The sequence below is a fragment of the Carassius gibelio genome, chromosome B13 (genome assembly GCF_023724105.1).
Source record: "Carassius gibelio isolate Cgi1373 ecotype wild population from Czech Republic chromosome B13, carGib1.2-hapl.c, whole genome shotgun sequence".
Lineage (NCBI taxonomy): Eukaryota > Metazoa > Chordata > Actinopteri > Cypriniformes > Cyprinidae > Carassius > Carassius gibelio.
In genome coordinates, this window is record NC_068408.1 from 27,154,450 (window position 1) to 27,170,610 (window position 16,161).

At 39.1% G+C, this 16,161-nt stretch overlaps 1 protein-coding gene across 2 annotated transcripts; it reads right to left on the reverse strand.

The window, feature by feature from the left end:
- Window positions 1-5,150: 5,150 nt before the first annotated feature.
- si:ch73-52p7.1 (uncharacterized protein LOC100321084 homolog) lies at window positions 5,151-8,807 on the reverse strand. 2 transcript variants are annotated; one of them, XM_052571718.1, is made up of 3 exons: window positions 8,639-8,807; window positions 7,393-7,563; window positions 5,151-6,135 (listed from the first exon to the last, which is right to left on the reverse strand). In XM_052571718.1, the coding sequence occupies exon 3, from the start codon at window positions 6,110-6,112 to the stop codon at window positions 5,468-5,470; it is 645 nt and encodes a 214-aa protein (XP_052427678.1). In that variant the 5' UTR covers window positions 6,113-6,135; window positions 7,393-7,563; window positions 8,639-8,807; the 3' UTR covers window positions 5,151-5,467. The 2 variants fall into 2 exon arrangements, with proteins under 2 accessions (XP_052427678.1, XP_052427679.1); XM_052571719.1 differs by lacking the exon at window positions 8,639-8,807 and adding an exon at window positions 7,913-8,583.
- Between the last annotated feature and the right edge of the window lie 7,354 nt (window positions 8,808-16,161).

Here is a 16,161-nt window from a genome sequence, read left to right on the forward strand (position 1 = left end):
GTGTGCTTTACATTCTGAATGTTTTTTAAGAAACATTTATTAAAGTCTTTCCCAATGTAAATATTACAAAATATAACCTTTTTTGTAATTGTTTAAATTTTTTGTAAACTATACACTTTCTATAAATGAAAACACACAAAAAAACAATCTTTGTGAAATTGTAATTACGGTCACTTAAAATTTTTATAAATCGTTATTTTTTATATATTATCTAAATAAAGATACTATCTGATGATACTATAAAAATCTTAATGCAAGTACAATAAATGTATCTTTGTATGTATTATTGCATTTGCTTTTTTATTAATACAAGACTATAAATCAATGAATTATAATTCGCTAAATTCAATTCAATTAAATTTAACTTGGATTGAATTTAATTTAATAAATTCACTAAAAAAGTCTGACAACATTTAATCCACAATGAAATAAAAATGTCTTTACTCTGTCCTCATAGAAACTTTACTGACAACAGTTTAAATATGTCTGCATCTTTCACTGTTGATCGGACCATTATGTTTGTCATCTCTCTCTTTTTTTCTTGAATTATATTTCTCCACCTCAAAGGACTTCCGATTATGACAACAGTTTCTTTGAAAAAGTACCACCATTATATTCTGTATGAGACCACCATAATAATCATCATGATTTTTCACAGTGACGGCAAGCAAAAAACAAAGCTGACGTCTGGAGCCGGAGACAGCAGCCCACCATGGGCCTAAACCCACAAAAGTGCCAGTTTGTTTAATTATTGTGCGTGTTTCTCCACCGGCACGCCAAGCATCTCTAAACACCTCACTAACTCATTACCGCCCGCAACCCAGACTTTACCCACAATCCATCTCAGCGGTGAAGACAGCACACATCGTGCCGGCAGCCACTGAGAAAGAGGTTTATAATTGTAATCATATATGTAGAGACGCTGCATTTGTGCCATACTGTACGATTAGTAAGACAAATAAGTAATAATTTGCTAATGACAACATTATGTTGAGTCAGTTTAGGGGCAATTAAAGGGAGTTATATTTACATATGCCTAATGAATCACTGTGCAGTGGCAGCTTCAGGAAGCCTCATGAATATTCATCCATGCATGCGCCAGTTTATAAACTGAATTATGGTTGATTTGCCCTTTTAAAAAATGAACATGGGCGCATCTCCCACAAGGAGCGCGTGAACAATAAAGGCTGATTATAAAAATGTTTTAGTGGTGAACTGCCGGTGAGGAGACCAAAGGCTGATTTTTATAGACTTCCCAGGCTTTTGTGTAAGAAAAAACAGAAGAATAAATAAAAGCCATGCGTTGGAAGCACTGGAGCAATCTGTGGCTCCCCAGCCCCATTCAACTGGTTGGCACCCATTAGTGAGGTCATCTTTATCAGCGAGGGTTCACCAGCAATCAGCTCCAAACACAGCCTTAATCTGTCATTTTTCATCAAACGCCTAGTCTTTCAGCAGGTGCGCTGTTGTTTGAGATCCATACGCTGTTTTTGAGATGCAAAAACAGGCGCGATCACGGAGGGAGGCACCACATTCAGTTGACTGATTTTTAGCCGCAAGTTTTGCATTTGTTAATTGGTGGCTATTAATTGCAAGATGTGCGTTTTGAGCTGGGAAATGCAATTCCCTGGGTAGATTATTAATTGTAAATGCCAACATCTGCCGTCATGAGAGTGATTTGATCCTGCCAACTCTGAACTTTTGACCCTGATCCATATCACAAGTTTCTGTGTTCTTTATGATCAATAGGTATTTCGAAAACGTTTCATGGAATTTAGTGTTTTAGCAATCATATTTTATTTCAAACAAAAGATTATGTGGTGTCTACTAGATGAGAATATTTAATATTTTAAACAATGCTAGTCTTTACCTCTCATGGACAGTCACTGTGATCTTTTAAAGGATTTGGTGCTTTTCAGGGTTTAGACGCAGATAAATTCCCTAAAGTCAGACTTCTCAAGGTGATGGAAACCTGGAAATGGGAAAAGGAAATTTTTACATTGTGGTTCTGGGAAAATCATGGAAATACAATCTCAAATTCAAAATGTCAAGAAAACATTTGATCTAATTTAGATTTTCTTATTATTCAAAGATTTAAGTTGTACATTTGTTTAGTACCAGTCACACACCTTGAACTTATCAATTAAGCTATCTATTTTTCCAAATTGCTGGAAAACTGGGATAGTTACCCCTGTCTTCAAAGCAGGTGATCCACTAAACGTAGCAAATTCTAGGCCAATCTCAATTTTTTCTGCGGTATCTAAAATAACAGAAAAAGTAGTAACTGAGCAAACTGTAATTTTTTTAGACAAACAAAATAACTTATTGTGCCCAATGCAATTTGGGTTTTGTAAACAGCACTCCACAAAAACTACTGTATGTTATTTCATTTAGGAAGTGTGATTAAAATTACATAAGGGGGTTGTGGGTGCGGCGTTTCTCACATTTGACACGTTAAACCATGATATTTTATTGTCTAAATTAACAATTTTTATTTTTCTGTGCAAACAATTAAATGGATTGAGTCTTATCTTACATCAAGGAAACAATGCACCTGGATTAAAACATGTATATCTTCAACAAGACACTGTGCAACAGGGGTACCTCAGGGGTCCATACTAGGACCTCTACCTTTTAGTTTGTACCTGAATGATCTTCCAGATATTTGTTCTGATGCATTTATTCAAATGTAAGCAGACAATACTGTGATTTATATACATGCTAAAACAAATGAAAAGGTATCACAAAAACTATCTGCTGTCATGACCAAAATCTCAGACTGGTTAAATCAGTGTTGTTTATCGTTAAACGTCCATAAAACTGATTGTATGTATTTTAAGATTAGAAAGATGGATGAGACTATACCAGATATATTAGTAAATCATGAAAGATTATAAACTGTATCGGACTTTAAATACCTTGTTGTTATTTTAGACACTCACTTAACATTTGCAAAGCATGTTAAAAAAAGTGTTTGTACAGTTACACCCCAACTTAGAAATGTCAACTTTTAGCAGCAGCTGCAAGAATCTTTCTGCACTCTTTAATCTTTTCTCATTTCTCTTACTGCATTACTTCATGATCCCAAGCAGGAAAATCTACTCTTAGATTTATACCTTTACATAGTTTATACAAATGTGCTATAAAAGTGTTTGATAAGAAACCTGACACACATCATCATTGTCTAATAATTCGAGAACAGAATCTCTTTACTTTTAGAAACTTTGTAATATTTCACAACTGTAGTTTAATGTATAACATTGTGAATGATCTTGCACCTTCACTTTTAAAGATGTTTGTTTCATTGCGCAATGACTGCATAAGACAGACAAGAGCCTCATTAAGAGGCGACTGTGAAGCGCATTTTAGTAAACAGATTTTTGACAATCAGCTTTTTCTGTAAATGCTGTTAATAATTGGAATAGTTTACCAACTGATATTAGACAGTGTACTACCTTTGTGCAGTTTAAATTACATTTAAAAAGATTTTTAAAGACAAGTCAGGTTTGTGATCATTGATTATACAAGGTAATGATTTTTGAATATTTTTTAATCCAGCTTCATGGTACAGGCCCATGGGCTGCTTTTCTGAAAAGCATCATAAGCTTAAGTTCACCATAGACGCATTAAAAACCAGTGGAACTGTGATCAACTTAGGCTTACAATGCTTTTTGGAAACACAGCCAAGGTTATTATGATCAGGTATCATAAACAACACTTACAATGAACTCACATCTGACAAACCAGCATCTTCTCAGCTTTGAGTTTCCAGCTGAGAGCAGTCAGAAAGAGAAATCAGCACATCACATAGAGCATTACTGACACCTGCTGGCTTGAAGCACTGAGCTCGTCCATGTGTTGAGAAGATGTGCAGCCAGGTCTGTCCAAGATAGCCTACAGTATTTGTCCCAAGTGTGTGAAGAAGTCTTCATTACCTGATGGGATAGATACACTTACAATGCCTTACAAATGCATTTACAGGGTTCACTTTTGATTTTCATGTTTTAAGAGCTTTATTTTTATTTCAATACTTTGCATTTTAAAATAAACTTCAAAATAACATTTAAATGTAGTCCATCATTTTAGATTACAAAATGTAGTAGTTGTGGTGCTTCTAATAAACTTATAAAAAAGCAGCTGTTTAAAATAAAATGTGCAAAACGTTATGCTTTACTACCAAACTAAGTAGTGTTATAATATTTAACTTACACTGGAAAGGTTATCGCAAAATCTTGTGAGATCTTGACAAAAAGTCACATGATTTATTTCCTCAACATGATGCATGCTGGAAAACGCTTAGACTTGAATAGCACTCAGCCACTGGGTTTTGGCATTTGTAAGACCTGGGCCATTCTTGCACACTTCCTTCCTTTTGCATATTGCACACAGTCTCAAGTGGTCAAGACTGTAAGTGTGGGAAACTGGACCCAGACATACTTCTGAAGTATCCTCTGTCCTCTGACCTGTGACATACTAACACTCCCAGAAAAGGTAGGCACTGAACTGACACATAATTTGCCCACAGTGAATAACACCCTTGATATATCTTTAAAAGAGCCACACAATGAAGTCAAATTCTATTGCATTGCAGTATCTCTGTGGACCCCAAAGCTTTTTAACATGTTGAAATAAAGTTTACTAAGCAGCATTTTTGAAATTTTACAAAATCTCATTATACATAATACACGTTCTCTCTTTTCTTTTGGCTGCTCCTGTTATGATTCACCACTGGATGGTCCATATGCTGAACATCACTATCTCTGTTTATTTATACTATTATGAGCAGCTAATAAATTGTGTTATCACATGCATGGTATGTTTTGGACAACATTGGAAAAACTCTATCTACATTTTTGCATAACTACAAATCAGACTGCATGAAATGCACTGCAGTTTCCATGTGAAATGAACACTAGAGGCAGTGGAACACCAACAACTTGTTCACACAAATGATCTATTACATATGTTCAGTAGCTCACCTTGTGCAACAATGCACTTGTGATGCAGAACGCTCAGATACGAGTAGAGACAAGCTTAAACAGCAAAGTGTTCTTATCTCACATTTGCTTTTGCTGTTTTGAACGGGCATTACCAATGACGGGGATCAGATTCTGCAGGGTGGTGGAAAGTTTAACAACAACATCACACAATTCTTTGCCATTTTTTATTATATATAAATATATTTTAAAATCCCTTATTTATTGCAAATACAAAACATCTTAACAGAATTGAATCCCTAGTAAAACAGCAGCACGTGTGCAAAGCCCACATTACCAACCGCAGAGAATGAACCTGTTCTTGTTTAGTTTTATGATAGTGTTTGATCCGTAACAATTTTTTTTTTATGTTTGCAATGTATGCAATACGTATAATTGTATACATTAAGTATATCCATTATTAATTATGCACAACAGCTATTTGTGTTATAGTGACTACAATGAAGCTTTTAAATTCCTGAAAATTCCTCTCAGTACAGAAAAGTGACAAATATCCTGGACATTTCCGAAAGCCCGTTGCGAGACATAAAAATGTTTGGGAAGGACATCATTCCGCTGCGGTCCACTTTGGTCTGGACTGTGTATGACTTCGGCTCTGTTTTCCCAGTCAGCACAGAGGTGTGAATGACAGCGATCCGCGCCTCCTCGTGGTACAGGGCGTCCCTGTCCTTGCCGATGATAATGTCATAGCTCTGTCCAGGCTTCCAGAAGGGATAGGTGACCGTCAGGGTCTCCAAGCGCTGCACTGTGAAGTACTCAAACGGGACGGGCTGCTCGGTGGCGGGCTTGCACTGGATCAGCGACAGGTGCCGCACCTCAGAGTTGTTCAGCAGGAGGGCCACGTTAAGAGGCGAGCTGTACCACACCGTCAGACGCTTTTTGTGAACCGGGCTGGGACTCTCGCCCCTGTGCAGGACAGATGATTGATCCTTGCAGTTGCTGAAATCGCTGGAGTTCATGTTCTCACAGAAGGCCAGATCCTGGTCATATGTGCACATGTACAAGCTGCGCTCGGTCACGTAGGCCACCTTGAATTCAGAGCGCAGGAAGGCAGGCGCAGCGAGCCACAGTATGCAGCACAGCACTGCAGAGCTCATCGGACTGAACAGGATCATCTGGATTCCTTTGAGACTTGCGTCTGCAAGAAAGAAGAATAAATTATTGTTCAGCTTCGACCGTGGCTCCATTCCAATACCTGGTCATCTTTCTTGTTTCTGCATAAAGCATCCTAACTGAAGTGACAGGTCTAAGTGATGATGTGCATCGCTCTTCTTGCAGCCCGCACTGCTTACAGCCCAACACACATGAGAGATCTGACTCAATATTTATATCAGGTCTTTGAAAAGCTGAAGTAATTTTGAAAGGGTAGTATATAGCATGCTTCAGGGATGACATTGCTGAAGACCAAAACACAGAAACGAGGTTGCAATTGAGCATTTTCAGTTCCATCGTCTCGTCAGTGGGCGTTTTTGAATGGATTTTGGTTAAATAAGGTCTGTGGTTAATTAACACTTAAAAAAAATCTTACTTTTTTACTATAGTTTTCACTATAAATACCAAAGCAGACATTACAAACCATCAACTATTAACCATTAAAACCATTCAAATGGTTTCCTCAAGATTTAGTGGTCTGAACAAGCCACCAATAGATGACAAATTAGCAGTCCAGACCAGACCATCCGAGACCTTTACAGTTAACAAGTCCGATGTTAAAAGTTTGTAAAAATATCAAACAAAACGTCATAGGAATCAGAAACTTTTTTGGTCACAGAGTTTAATAATCCAAAAGCTCATGGAAAAATCGAACTGGATTTTTGTCAAAGGAGTTATAGCGACACTAATTGTTAACAAAAATACGTCATCAGTACAGTGTCCTATTTGGTGCCTGACAAAACCACTGCAAAATCGAATAATGAAATCTAAAATATTGGGTAAAATAGTTCATTCTGATTAGACTTATTGATTTACTGAATTATTTTCTTAAAGAGTATTAAATTAATTCTATTTACGACCGATAGTTCTTTGTCCCTCCGTAATATTGGGTGATTATCCACTGTTAAAAAAAGTTCAGTTAAAAAACGGATAAAGTGATGGTAATTAATTACCAGCACTTATTCCATTATTGTACGGGCACTTCTGTAAACCTTAAAACTGATAATTCCGTAGATTTACCTCAGGGATCCCTGAGCTTGCTGCTGTTCATTTCTATAAAGAATAATTTGTCTTTAAGAAGGATTTGTTTTAATATGCCTTGCAGAAGGATTCTTAGGAACCAGCATATTTGTTCTGTCTCGTGGAACAGCCCAGAGAGTGCCTTTAAATCCTGTCTATGCTGCCACTGGCCAGATTTCAGAACAGATCCAGTTTTCTTGCGCGTGAAAGAGCTGCGACCCACCAGTATGATTCAGTGATGCGTGGACAGGAGCGCCACTGTGATGGTTAGTCAGCCAACGTGAGATGTAGAGAGGACAATAAACCAGGCTCGGTCCTCTGCCAGTCTGTGCTGCGATCCACTTCGAGGAGTGCCATGGTTTTAAGGGATAGTTTGAGCCGTGGTCTCAGCTGGCTGAAAGAACAACATTGTCCAGAGAAACATGGTGAACATTTCAAAGCTTATGCACCATGGGAAAAGTGAAGATTTTGAAAATAAAGAAAAAAATATACTGCTCAATAAGCAACCATTGAAATTTGACATTGACTGTATTTCCATGTGAACCTAGGGAATGCAGCAGAAATGCTTTGCAATAGATAATAATATAACAATGACAATTGAAGGCTTTCAAGAGTTTCGCAACTAAAGGACGAGACTGCACATTTTTTACTTTACACAGACAACTGCATCATCAGCATATTTAAAACACTGTTTTCCAGTCAAGTATTTGCACTTATCTACATAATCAATAATGAAGCCTTACCTTTTTATAGACTTTCTTAAGCAACTTCAAACCCAAAGGTTTGGATTTTATGAGCTAGACACTCACAAAAATTCCTAAGCAGCAGTTCAGCTGCAGGACCGTTGCTTGAATTGGCAGTCTACCTCCTCCACAGTCTTAAACTATGTTTGGGTTACTTATTATACAACAGCCGGAGGTGACGTGCCGTTTGCAACCAATGTTTCTCCTGCTGGTCCAGAACGCATGCAGCTGTCCTCCATTTTCTGCCCTGAATAACAGCAGGGTGTGTCCACACTTCAGCATGTCAGAGCTCGCTCCAGATTTACTCTCCATCTCAACTCTCGCACAGAGCAAACAGTGCTTTAAGAGCTCTTTCTGAACTGTTGGTTCTCAACTAACATTATTTTCGATCGTTAAATCCTCTTCTTAGCTTTGAATAAAGTGTCTAAAGTACATAATGGACCAATTCATAAAGCTTCTCCTTCATGAAGAATTCCTGGCAGCTTTGTCTGTGCTGATTCACAGTTTCCCGTAACTAATCTAAAAAAAAATCTGTGGGCTGTCTGAGCTGTCAAAAGATATTACCCTGAGCAAAGATGTTTATGATTTGTTAAACTGGTTAGACTGTCTCTAGACAAACTCTGTCCACATATGGCTCCATTTACAGTAAGTCACATTTAAACAGCAAGAAAAGAAAAGAAAAAAGAAAAGAAGCAAAAAAAGAAAAGTTAAAAAGTCACACAGTACCTGTTTGTCGGCAGTCAAACACATTTCCATCTCTCGGTCTGAGCGTCTGAGGACCTCATTCATGGGTTGCGGGGCTGGACTTACCGGATCCAGAGGCTGCCAAAGACACAAGACCGTGTCCTCAGCATCTTGCTATGCATGACCGGCTAAGCCAAGAAGGAAAATGTGAACTACATCTGGGAGCAACATGAGTTTTATGAGTCAATAAAAAAATATGATGTAAGCACAGATGAAGCTTATAAAAGCATGTGCTTAAAAAAGGGCAGGGGGACGTCTACTGGAAGGTCTGGAAATCTTGATTATGTTAAGAGAAGAGTATATAAATATAAATATATATATTGTTGTGTTTTCAAACAGTTTTCACCCAAAGATAAACTGCAGTGCTTTACAAATATAGGACAGGAAAAGCTAAATAAACTTATCACTGTATCTAAACAAACAACATTTTTATTAGATCCTGTACCCACTAAATTACTGAAAGAGCTGTTACCTGTAGCCGAAGAACCGCTTCTCAATATCATTAACTCATCGTTATCTTTAGGACATGTCCCAAAACCATTCAAGCTGGCGGTTATCAAGCCTCTTATTAAGAAACCAAAACTAGATCCTTGTGTACTGGCAAATTATAGGCCTATTTCAAATCTTCTATTTATGTCAAAAAATTTTGAAAAAGTTTTATCTGCTCAATTGAGCACCTTCCTGCACAAAAATGATCTGTATGAAGAATTTCAGTCAGGTTTTAGGCCCCGCCATAGCACAGAAACTGCACTTGTTAAAATTACAAATGACCTGCTCCTTGCGTCAGATCAAGGCTGCATCTCATTTCTAGTCTTACTTGATCTTAGTGCTGCGTTCGACACCATAGATCATGACACACTCATAGATCGATTACAAAACTATACAGGTATTCAAGGGCAGGTTCTAAGATGGTTTAGATCCTACCTGTCCGATCGCTACCATTTTGTTTACTTAAATGGGGAGTCATCTCATTTATCATCAGTAAAATATGAATTGCCACAAGGATCCGTCCTAGGTCCCCTTCTATTTTCAATATACATGTTGCCCCTGGGTAATATTATTAGAAAATACGGAATTAGCTTCCACTGTTATGCTGATGATACTCAGCTATATAATATATTGGATAATAGTATTGTATGATATGGAAACTTATTGGTAACAATACACAAGGTTCAATTTGTCAGCAGTTAACTATTGTGATTGGGTGAAGCACACGACACAAGGTGAGTTCCCCGAAGGGTGGATTTTATTAAACAACATGAGGGGTTTCCAGTGCTTGGCCTTCTCTCTCCTTTCCAGTTGCGCAGTGCGTCGGTGAGGGCCAGGTGACACTTACAGGGGTTGGCGGTCAGACTAGCCCGGCGGAGTTCCAACAGCACCTTCTGCAGCCGCTCCAGGTGATCCTCCCAAGTCTGTAAATGGATGACAATGTCGTCTAGGTAGGCAGCCGCATAGGCTTGGTGGGGCCGCAGGAGGACGTCCATCCGGGGAAGTCGTGGCCTAATGGTTAGAGAGTCAGACTCACAATCGAAGGGTTGTGAGTTCGAGTCTTGGGTTAGCAGGGATTGTGGGTGGGGGGAGTGCATGTACACTGCTCTCTCCACCCTCAATACCATGACTGAGGTGCCCTTGAGCAAGGCATTAAACCTCCAACTGCTCCCCAGGTGCCGCAGCATAAGTGGCTGCCCACTGCTCCGGGTGTTTGTTCACAGTGTGTGTTCACAGTGTGTGTGTGTGTGTGTTCACTGCTCTGTATGTGTGCACTTCGGATGGGTTAAATGCAGAGCACGAATTCTGAGTATTGGTCACCGTACTTGGCTGAATGTCAAGTCACTTTCTTTTTTTCACTTTCATCAGACGTTGGAAGGTGGCAGTAGGGGTCGAGAACGTGGTCTTCGGCTTGGCCTGATCGGTTAAGGGGACCTGCCAGGAGCCCTTGGTGAGGTTGAGGGTCGAGATGAACCAGGCCTTTCCCAGGTGGTCCAACAAATCGTCAACCCGCAGCATCGAGTAGCTGTCAAACTCCGAGACTTCGTTCAAGTGACGAAAGTCATTGCAGAAGCGGTAGGTGTCGTCGGGCTTCGGAACCATGATGATGGGGCTGGACCAGTGGCTGCGTGATGGCTCAATGGTCCCTAACCTCAGCATCTCCTGTACCTCTTCCTCGATTGCGTGTCGCAGAGCCTAATAGTAATAAAAGGCGGTATCTGTACTTTACTAGAGTATTATTTTTTTCCCTACTTCCACTTTTACTTCAGTACATATTTTCGATGAGTTTAATACTTTTACTCCGATATTTTTTTTATGTGCTGCATCGTTACTCGTTACAATTATAAAAATGTTACGAATCATTCCATTACAAACCCACATTACCACTGCCAGAACTGTAGATGGCAGGTTTGATGAAGCTGGCACATCATTGAGCGAATCAAGCGCGTGCTGACTGAACTGCTGTGAAGAGAGAGAGAGATGAACACCGAGCTGAGCCAGATAATGACTCGTTCACGAGTCAAGAACCGGGTGCATCGGTTTCCGGATCACCAGTAGTTCTTTCTGACAGTTCGATTCAATAAACCGATTGAAGAAAACAGTTCACCGGTTCTTTTGAGCTCGACGTAATGACGTCATTGGCGATGATTGCAAGCCTTCGGTTTACATCACTCATTAGCACAGAATCAGTTCAGAATCAGTCACCAAAAGAATCAGTTCGGTTCAGACGCTCTGGGTGTCGGTTTGCTTCACGCTGAATCACACATGCACCGTATCATCAGCTCCTCGGTTCTCGAATCGTACACGAATTCGTAAACGGTTCTTGACTCGAAAAACGAGTCAGTCTGTTGTTCGTTATCTGGCTCGGCTCGGTGTTCATCTTCAGTTCTCTCTTCACAGCAGTTCAGTCAGTGTACTGTTTGAGTAAATGAATTACTCCGGGATATTGGTTTGTTTTAACTCAGAGGGAGTATCAGCCACATTGAACAACAGCTTAAGTCATTTGTGGATTAATGCGTATTGGAGACGCGAACCGTTTAAAACGATTCAGTTCGATTTGGTGAACTGTTTCAAAAAGATCCGGTTACATCTAATGATTCGTTCACGAACCGGATATCACAAACTGCTTTGTTTTGAACTGTTTTACAACAGACACGGAAGAGAAGACAATGCTAAATAAAGTCGTAGTTTTTGCTATTTTTTATATTTAACTGACCCTCTGATGTCACATGGACTACTTTGATGATGTTTTTCTTACCTTTCTGGACATGGACAGTAGACCGTACACACAGCTTCAATGGAGGGACTGAGAGCTCTCGGACTAAATCTAAAATATCTTAAACTGTGTTCCAAAAATAAACGGAGGTCTAACATGTTTGAAACAACATGAGGGTAAGTTATTAATGACATAATTTTGCAAATTGGGCAAAATCTGTTTTTTGTTTAAAAAAAAAAAGTTAGTCAAAGGAATTGTGATGGTCCTTTAGGTTAATCATTTGAAATAGTAAAAACAATGTTCAAACTTTTGACTACTTTCTTTAATAACTACAGAACACAGTACTTGTACTTTTACTTTCAGTACTTGAGTAGTAAATTTTAAAATAGACTACTTGCAATACTGAAGTACAACAAATGTTGAATACTTTAGTACTTCTACTTAAGTGTGGTGCTTAAAGAGCACTTCAACTTCTACTCAAGTCACTTTTTTGATAGAACACTTGTACTTTTACTCAAGTCTGGGTCTCGAGTACTTTATACATCTCTGTGTGGATATCATGCGCGAGTACGTGAGACCGCCCAGGCTGTGGAGAGAACACATCGGTGAACTGACTGACCAGGTGTTGCAGCTCCGACTTTTGGGCGGCCGAAAGGTGGGGGTCCATGTCAACAGCCACGGCAGGTAGATGAGCGGGGCCCGGTCCCGACCCAATGCTTCAGGAGATTCACATGGTATATTTGATCTTCCCTCCATCTTCCGGGCTGCCGGACTCGGTAGGTGACAGGGCCATGCGGAGGGCGGCGAGCTCGCGTTTCATCTTGTCGGGAGGCCATGTATTCAATGATCGGTTGCTGGTGGATGCTCACTTCTGGGAGGTGCTTAAGATCTTCCATCTTCGGGGAGGAGAGCCACCTGGGAAAACAGACATGGGACATGAGCCAAACAACCAGAATTTTTTTTTTTTTTTTAAATAAGTCTGTAACAAGCCAAGTGGGGTGATAATGAATGTGGTGGCATCCTTGGTCGGTAACTTCTTCACTGCAATGCCCGCATTCTCCACCAGTGTGACGGGGTGAAGAAGCACACAACATGAGGATCAAGGTGAGTTCCCCGAAGGGTGGATTTTATTAACCAACGTGAGGGGAAAATAGCCAACCTGAGGGGTTTCCATCTCTCTCTCTCTCTCTCTCTTGTTTTGTATGTATTGTGAATGTAGAACATAATAATGTTTAGATAATGAATTATAAATGATAAAATGTAGGGATGCACGATAATATCGGCACAACATCGGTATCGGCCGATAAAAGCTTAAAATGACCATCATCGGTATCGGCTGATATGAATATTTCTGCCGATGAGCCAAACCGATATTCTCCAAGTGAAATAATTGACCTGTTTTTCAGATGTTAATGTCTGTCTACATTTGTAAAATAATAAATTTATGGTAGAATCAGTACAGAAGAGATACATGGATTTCTCTTCAGTAAAATTAAAGTTTAAATATATCAGGCTAAAAATTTTTATATATATCGATATCGGTATCGGCATCGGCCAAAATTATTTTGAAAATATCGGCATATCGAATATCGGCCAAAATCCAATATCGTGCATCCCTAATAAAATGTATGATTGTACAATTACAGTTTAGAGAGAGTAAAGCTTAGGGAATTTAAAACATGTAACTGTCACAGCTATGGTGATCAAAATGAACGAAGAAGACAATGAACGATGCAAATAGTCTTTAATAATCCACAATAGAGCTAACACAGGTCAGACAGGCAGGGTGTTTGAACACAGGACTGAACACAACTATATATACTGAAGAAAATTAACCTAATTAATGTCACACGCCTAAACTAAATTACACAATCAAACATGAGGGAAAACTGTGCCACACCGAGCACATAAGAGATGAGACACAACAAAACAGGTCCATTCTGATAGTAACAAGGTCATTATTCAAAAAGTGAAAAAAATAACTCTTTCAATTACAGGACTCTTTCAATATAACATTTATGTAGATTTAAAACTAAAATCTTGACTTTCAACAAGTTTAAGTTTCATTTTGACAGAACTACCACTCATCTATGAATCATGCTATGAATCACAAAATTTCCCCCTTTTTTTTTTTGAGTGTAATACATAAAATGACCAGAGGAGGAACCATAAAGTACCTTTGTCAATAATTAAGCAGAAGAATCATCAAGGAGAAGGGGACAGCTTTGTATGCTGAAAATCAAAGGAATTACATGTTTCTACCATTACTGTTCAGGAGCAATCATTAAACACGTGTGCGTTGTGACGAGGGTATATTGTCAGAGTGGAACGTGAAAAAAATGTGCAGAAATATCAAACCATTTAAAAAGTACTATACATTTAAGATTTCAAACATGTGAGAACTTACTGTAATACAAACTTTTAACAGTTTCTCAATTTTTATTTATTTTATTTATTTTCCAGTTTTGTTTTGGACAGAATAAAAAGTCTTTTTTTTCCCTCTCAACACATTTACAGGTTGAGGGTGAATCAAAATGTCAGCAAATTTAACATTTTTGGGGTGATCTAACCTTTAAGATACCATCTGAAAAAAGATTTCACTAGCTCAACTGATGTGGTTAAACAGCTAGCCATGCTGCACTGGAAAACAGTAGTAAAATGCTAAATTCTGTGGTTGTGGATGCACGGGTGTAACAAACTCTAGAACTGAATGTTCTGCATGTTTTCTGAAGCTGGAGAGGAAATCAACTTGTACACTTCAAAAGGAACAGTAAAGGTCTCTGTTCGTCATGGAGCATTTTCTCATTGTTGCTTGCAGTTTTCATCTATGTTTTCCAAATTTCCAGTCTAGATTGTTTCTTCTCCTGCAATATTTAAGCTATTTATAGAAATTATGAATTGAATCATACAGCTGAATCAAAATAGCTAAAAAAGCTACCAAAGCATTATAAAGAAAACTTATGTAAAATATCGATGCTGTTGGTATGTCAACATCAGTGTCATGTAAGGTACAGCAATATTTTAAAAACTACTGACATCCGATCCATTGTAGCCCTGAACAAACCACTCAAACTACTCTTGTTTGCATATCTCCATTCCTGACAATTATGGTATTAACTGAGAATAACTTTCTCAGATAACAAGAGCTAGTTGCACTACTTTAGTATCTTAAATTAGGACATTTTGTAAGTCAAGTCAAGTCTGCTTTATTGTAAATTTGGTGGGTCAGACATCAGTGGTGACAGGGGCAGAAGAGGGGAGATGGGGTGAGGTCGGGAGGGAGTTCAGCTTCCGGATAGACTGATGAATGAAGCTGTTCTTCAGTCTGCTGGTCCTCCCTGATGGTAGCAGACTAAAGAAGCTGTATGTCACGTCACTTTCACTAATTAACATTACTCTAGGGTTATGTAACTCATAATCATATAAATTGAAAAACAGTCAATCCACAGACAAATGCACACTGCCTGCATAAAGTGCAGTAGCTGTGCCTTTTCACGAGGTGATGTGACTTCCTTCAATAGGTGATGTCAGAACTACACAGTCACCGCCTCTCAGCCACCCCGAGCACTGCCCATCGTCCCATCCCCCTTTTGCCCAAACCCCAGATAATATTCGCTGAGCAACAATGACACAGAAACATGTCAAGAAAACACTGTTCAGTCGATGGGTGTCAGGAAACTACATGATTCATTTGCACAGGCTTCTGAATTAAGGTTGGGCTGACAGATGATGACATCACTGATGGCGGATAGACTTCACGATGTCACCCATAACCCCTCCTCCCTCTCAAACCCCCCATAATCCAGTACACTGTTCGGAAAGAAAATGGTGTATTACTGAACCCCTAAAGTTAATAAATGCAAGATGAGTTATATGGTATGGAATCAGTTATATGGGTGGTGTTAGCGCAGTGGATAAGACACATGGCTGTGGTGTGAGAGACCAGGGTTCGAATCCACTGTGAGACACCAATGTGTCCCTGAGCAAGACACTTAACCCCTAGTTGCTCCAGAGGCGTGCGACCTCTGACATATATATAGCAATTGTAAGTCGCTTTGGATAAAAGGGTCAACTAAATGAACAAATGTAAGTTATATCATTGGGTAATTTACTGTTTAAAATCTGGGGCATCAGGCAAGGAGCCGTTACTATTCCTGGCATAGAAACTGCTTTTGAATGCATGATTTTAGTTTCACTTTTAGTTTCGGGATTAGAGATGGCATACTTTGTTTATACAGAGTGCCAGCACTTACCACCAATTTCACAAGATAAGATGTTTGTCAGTGGTTCTCAGGATCTG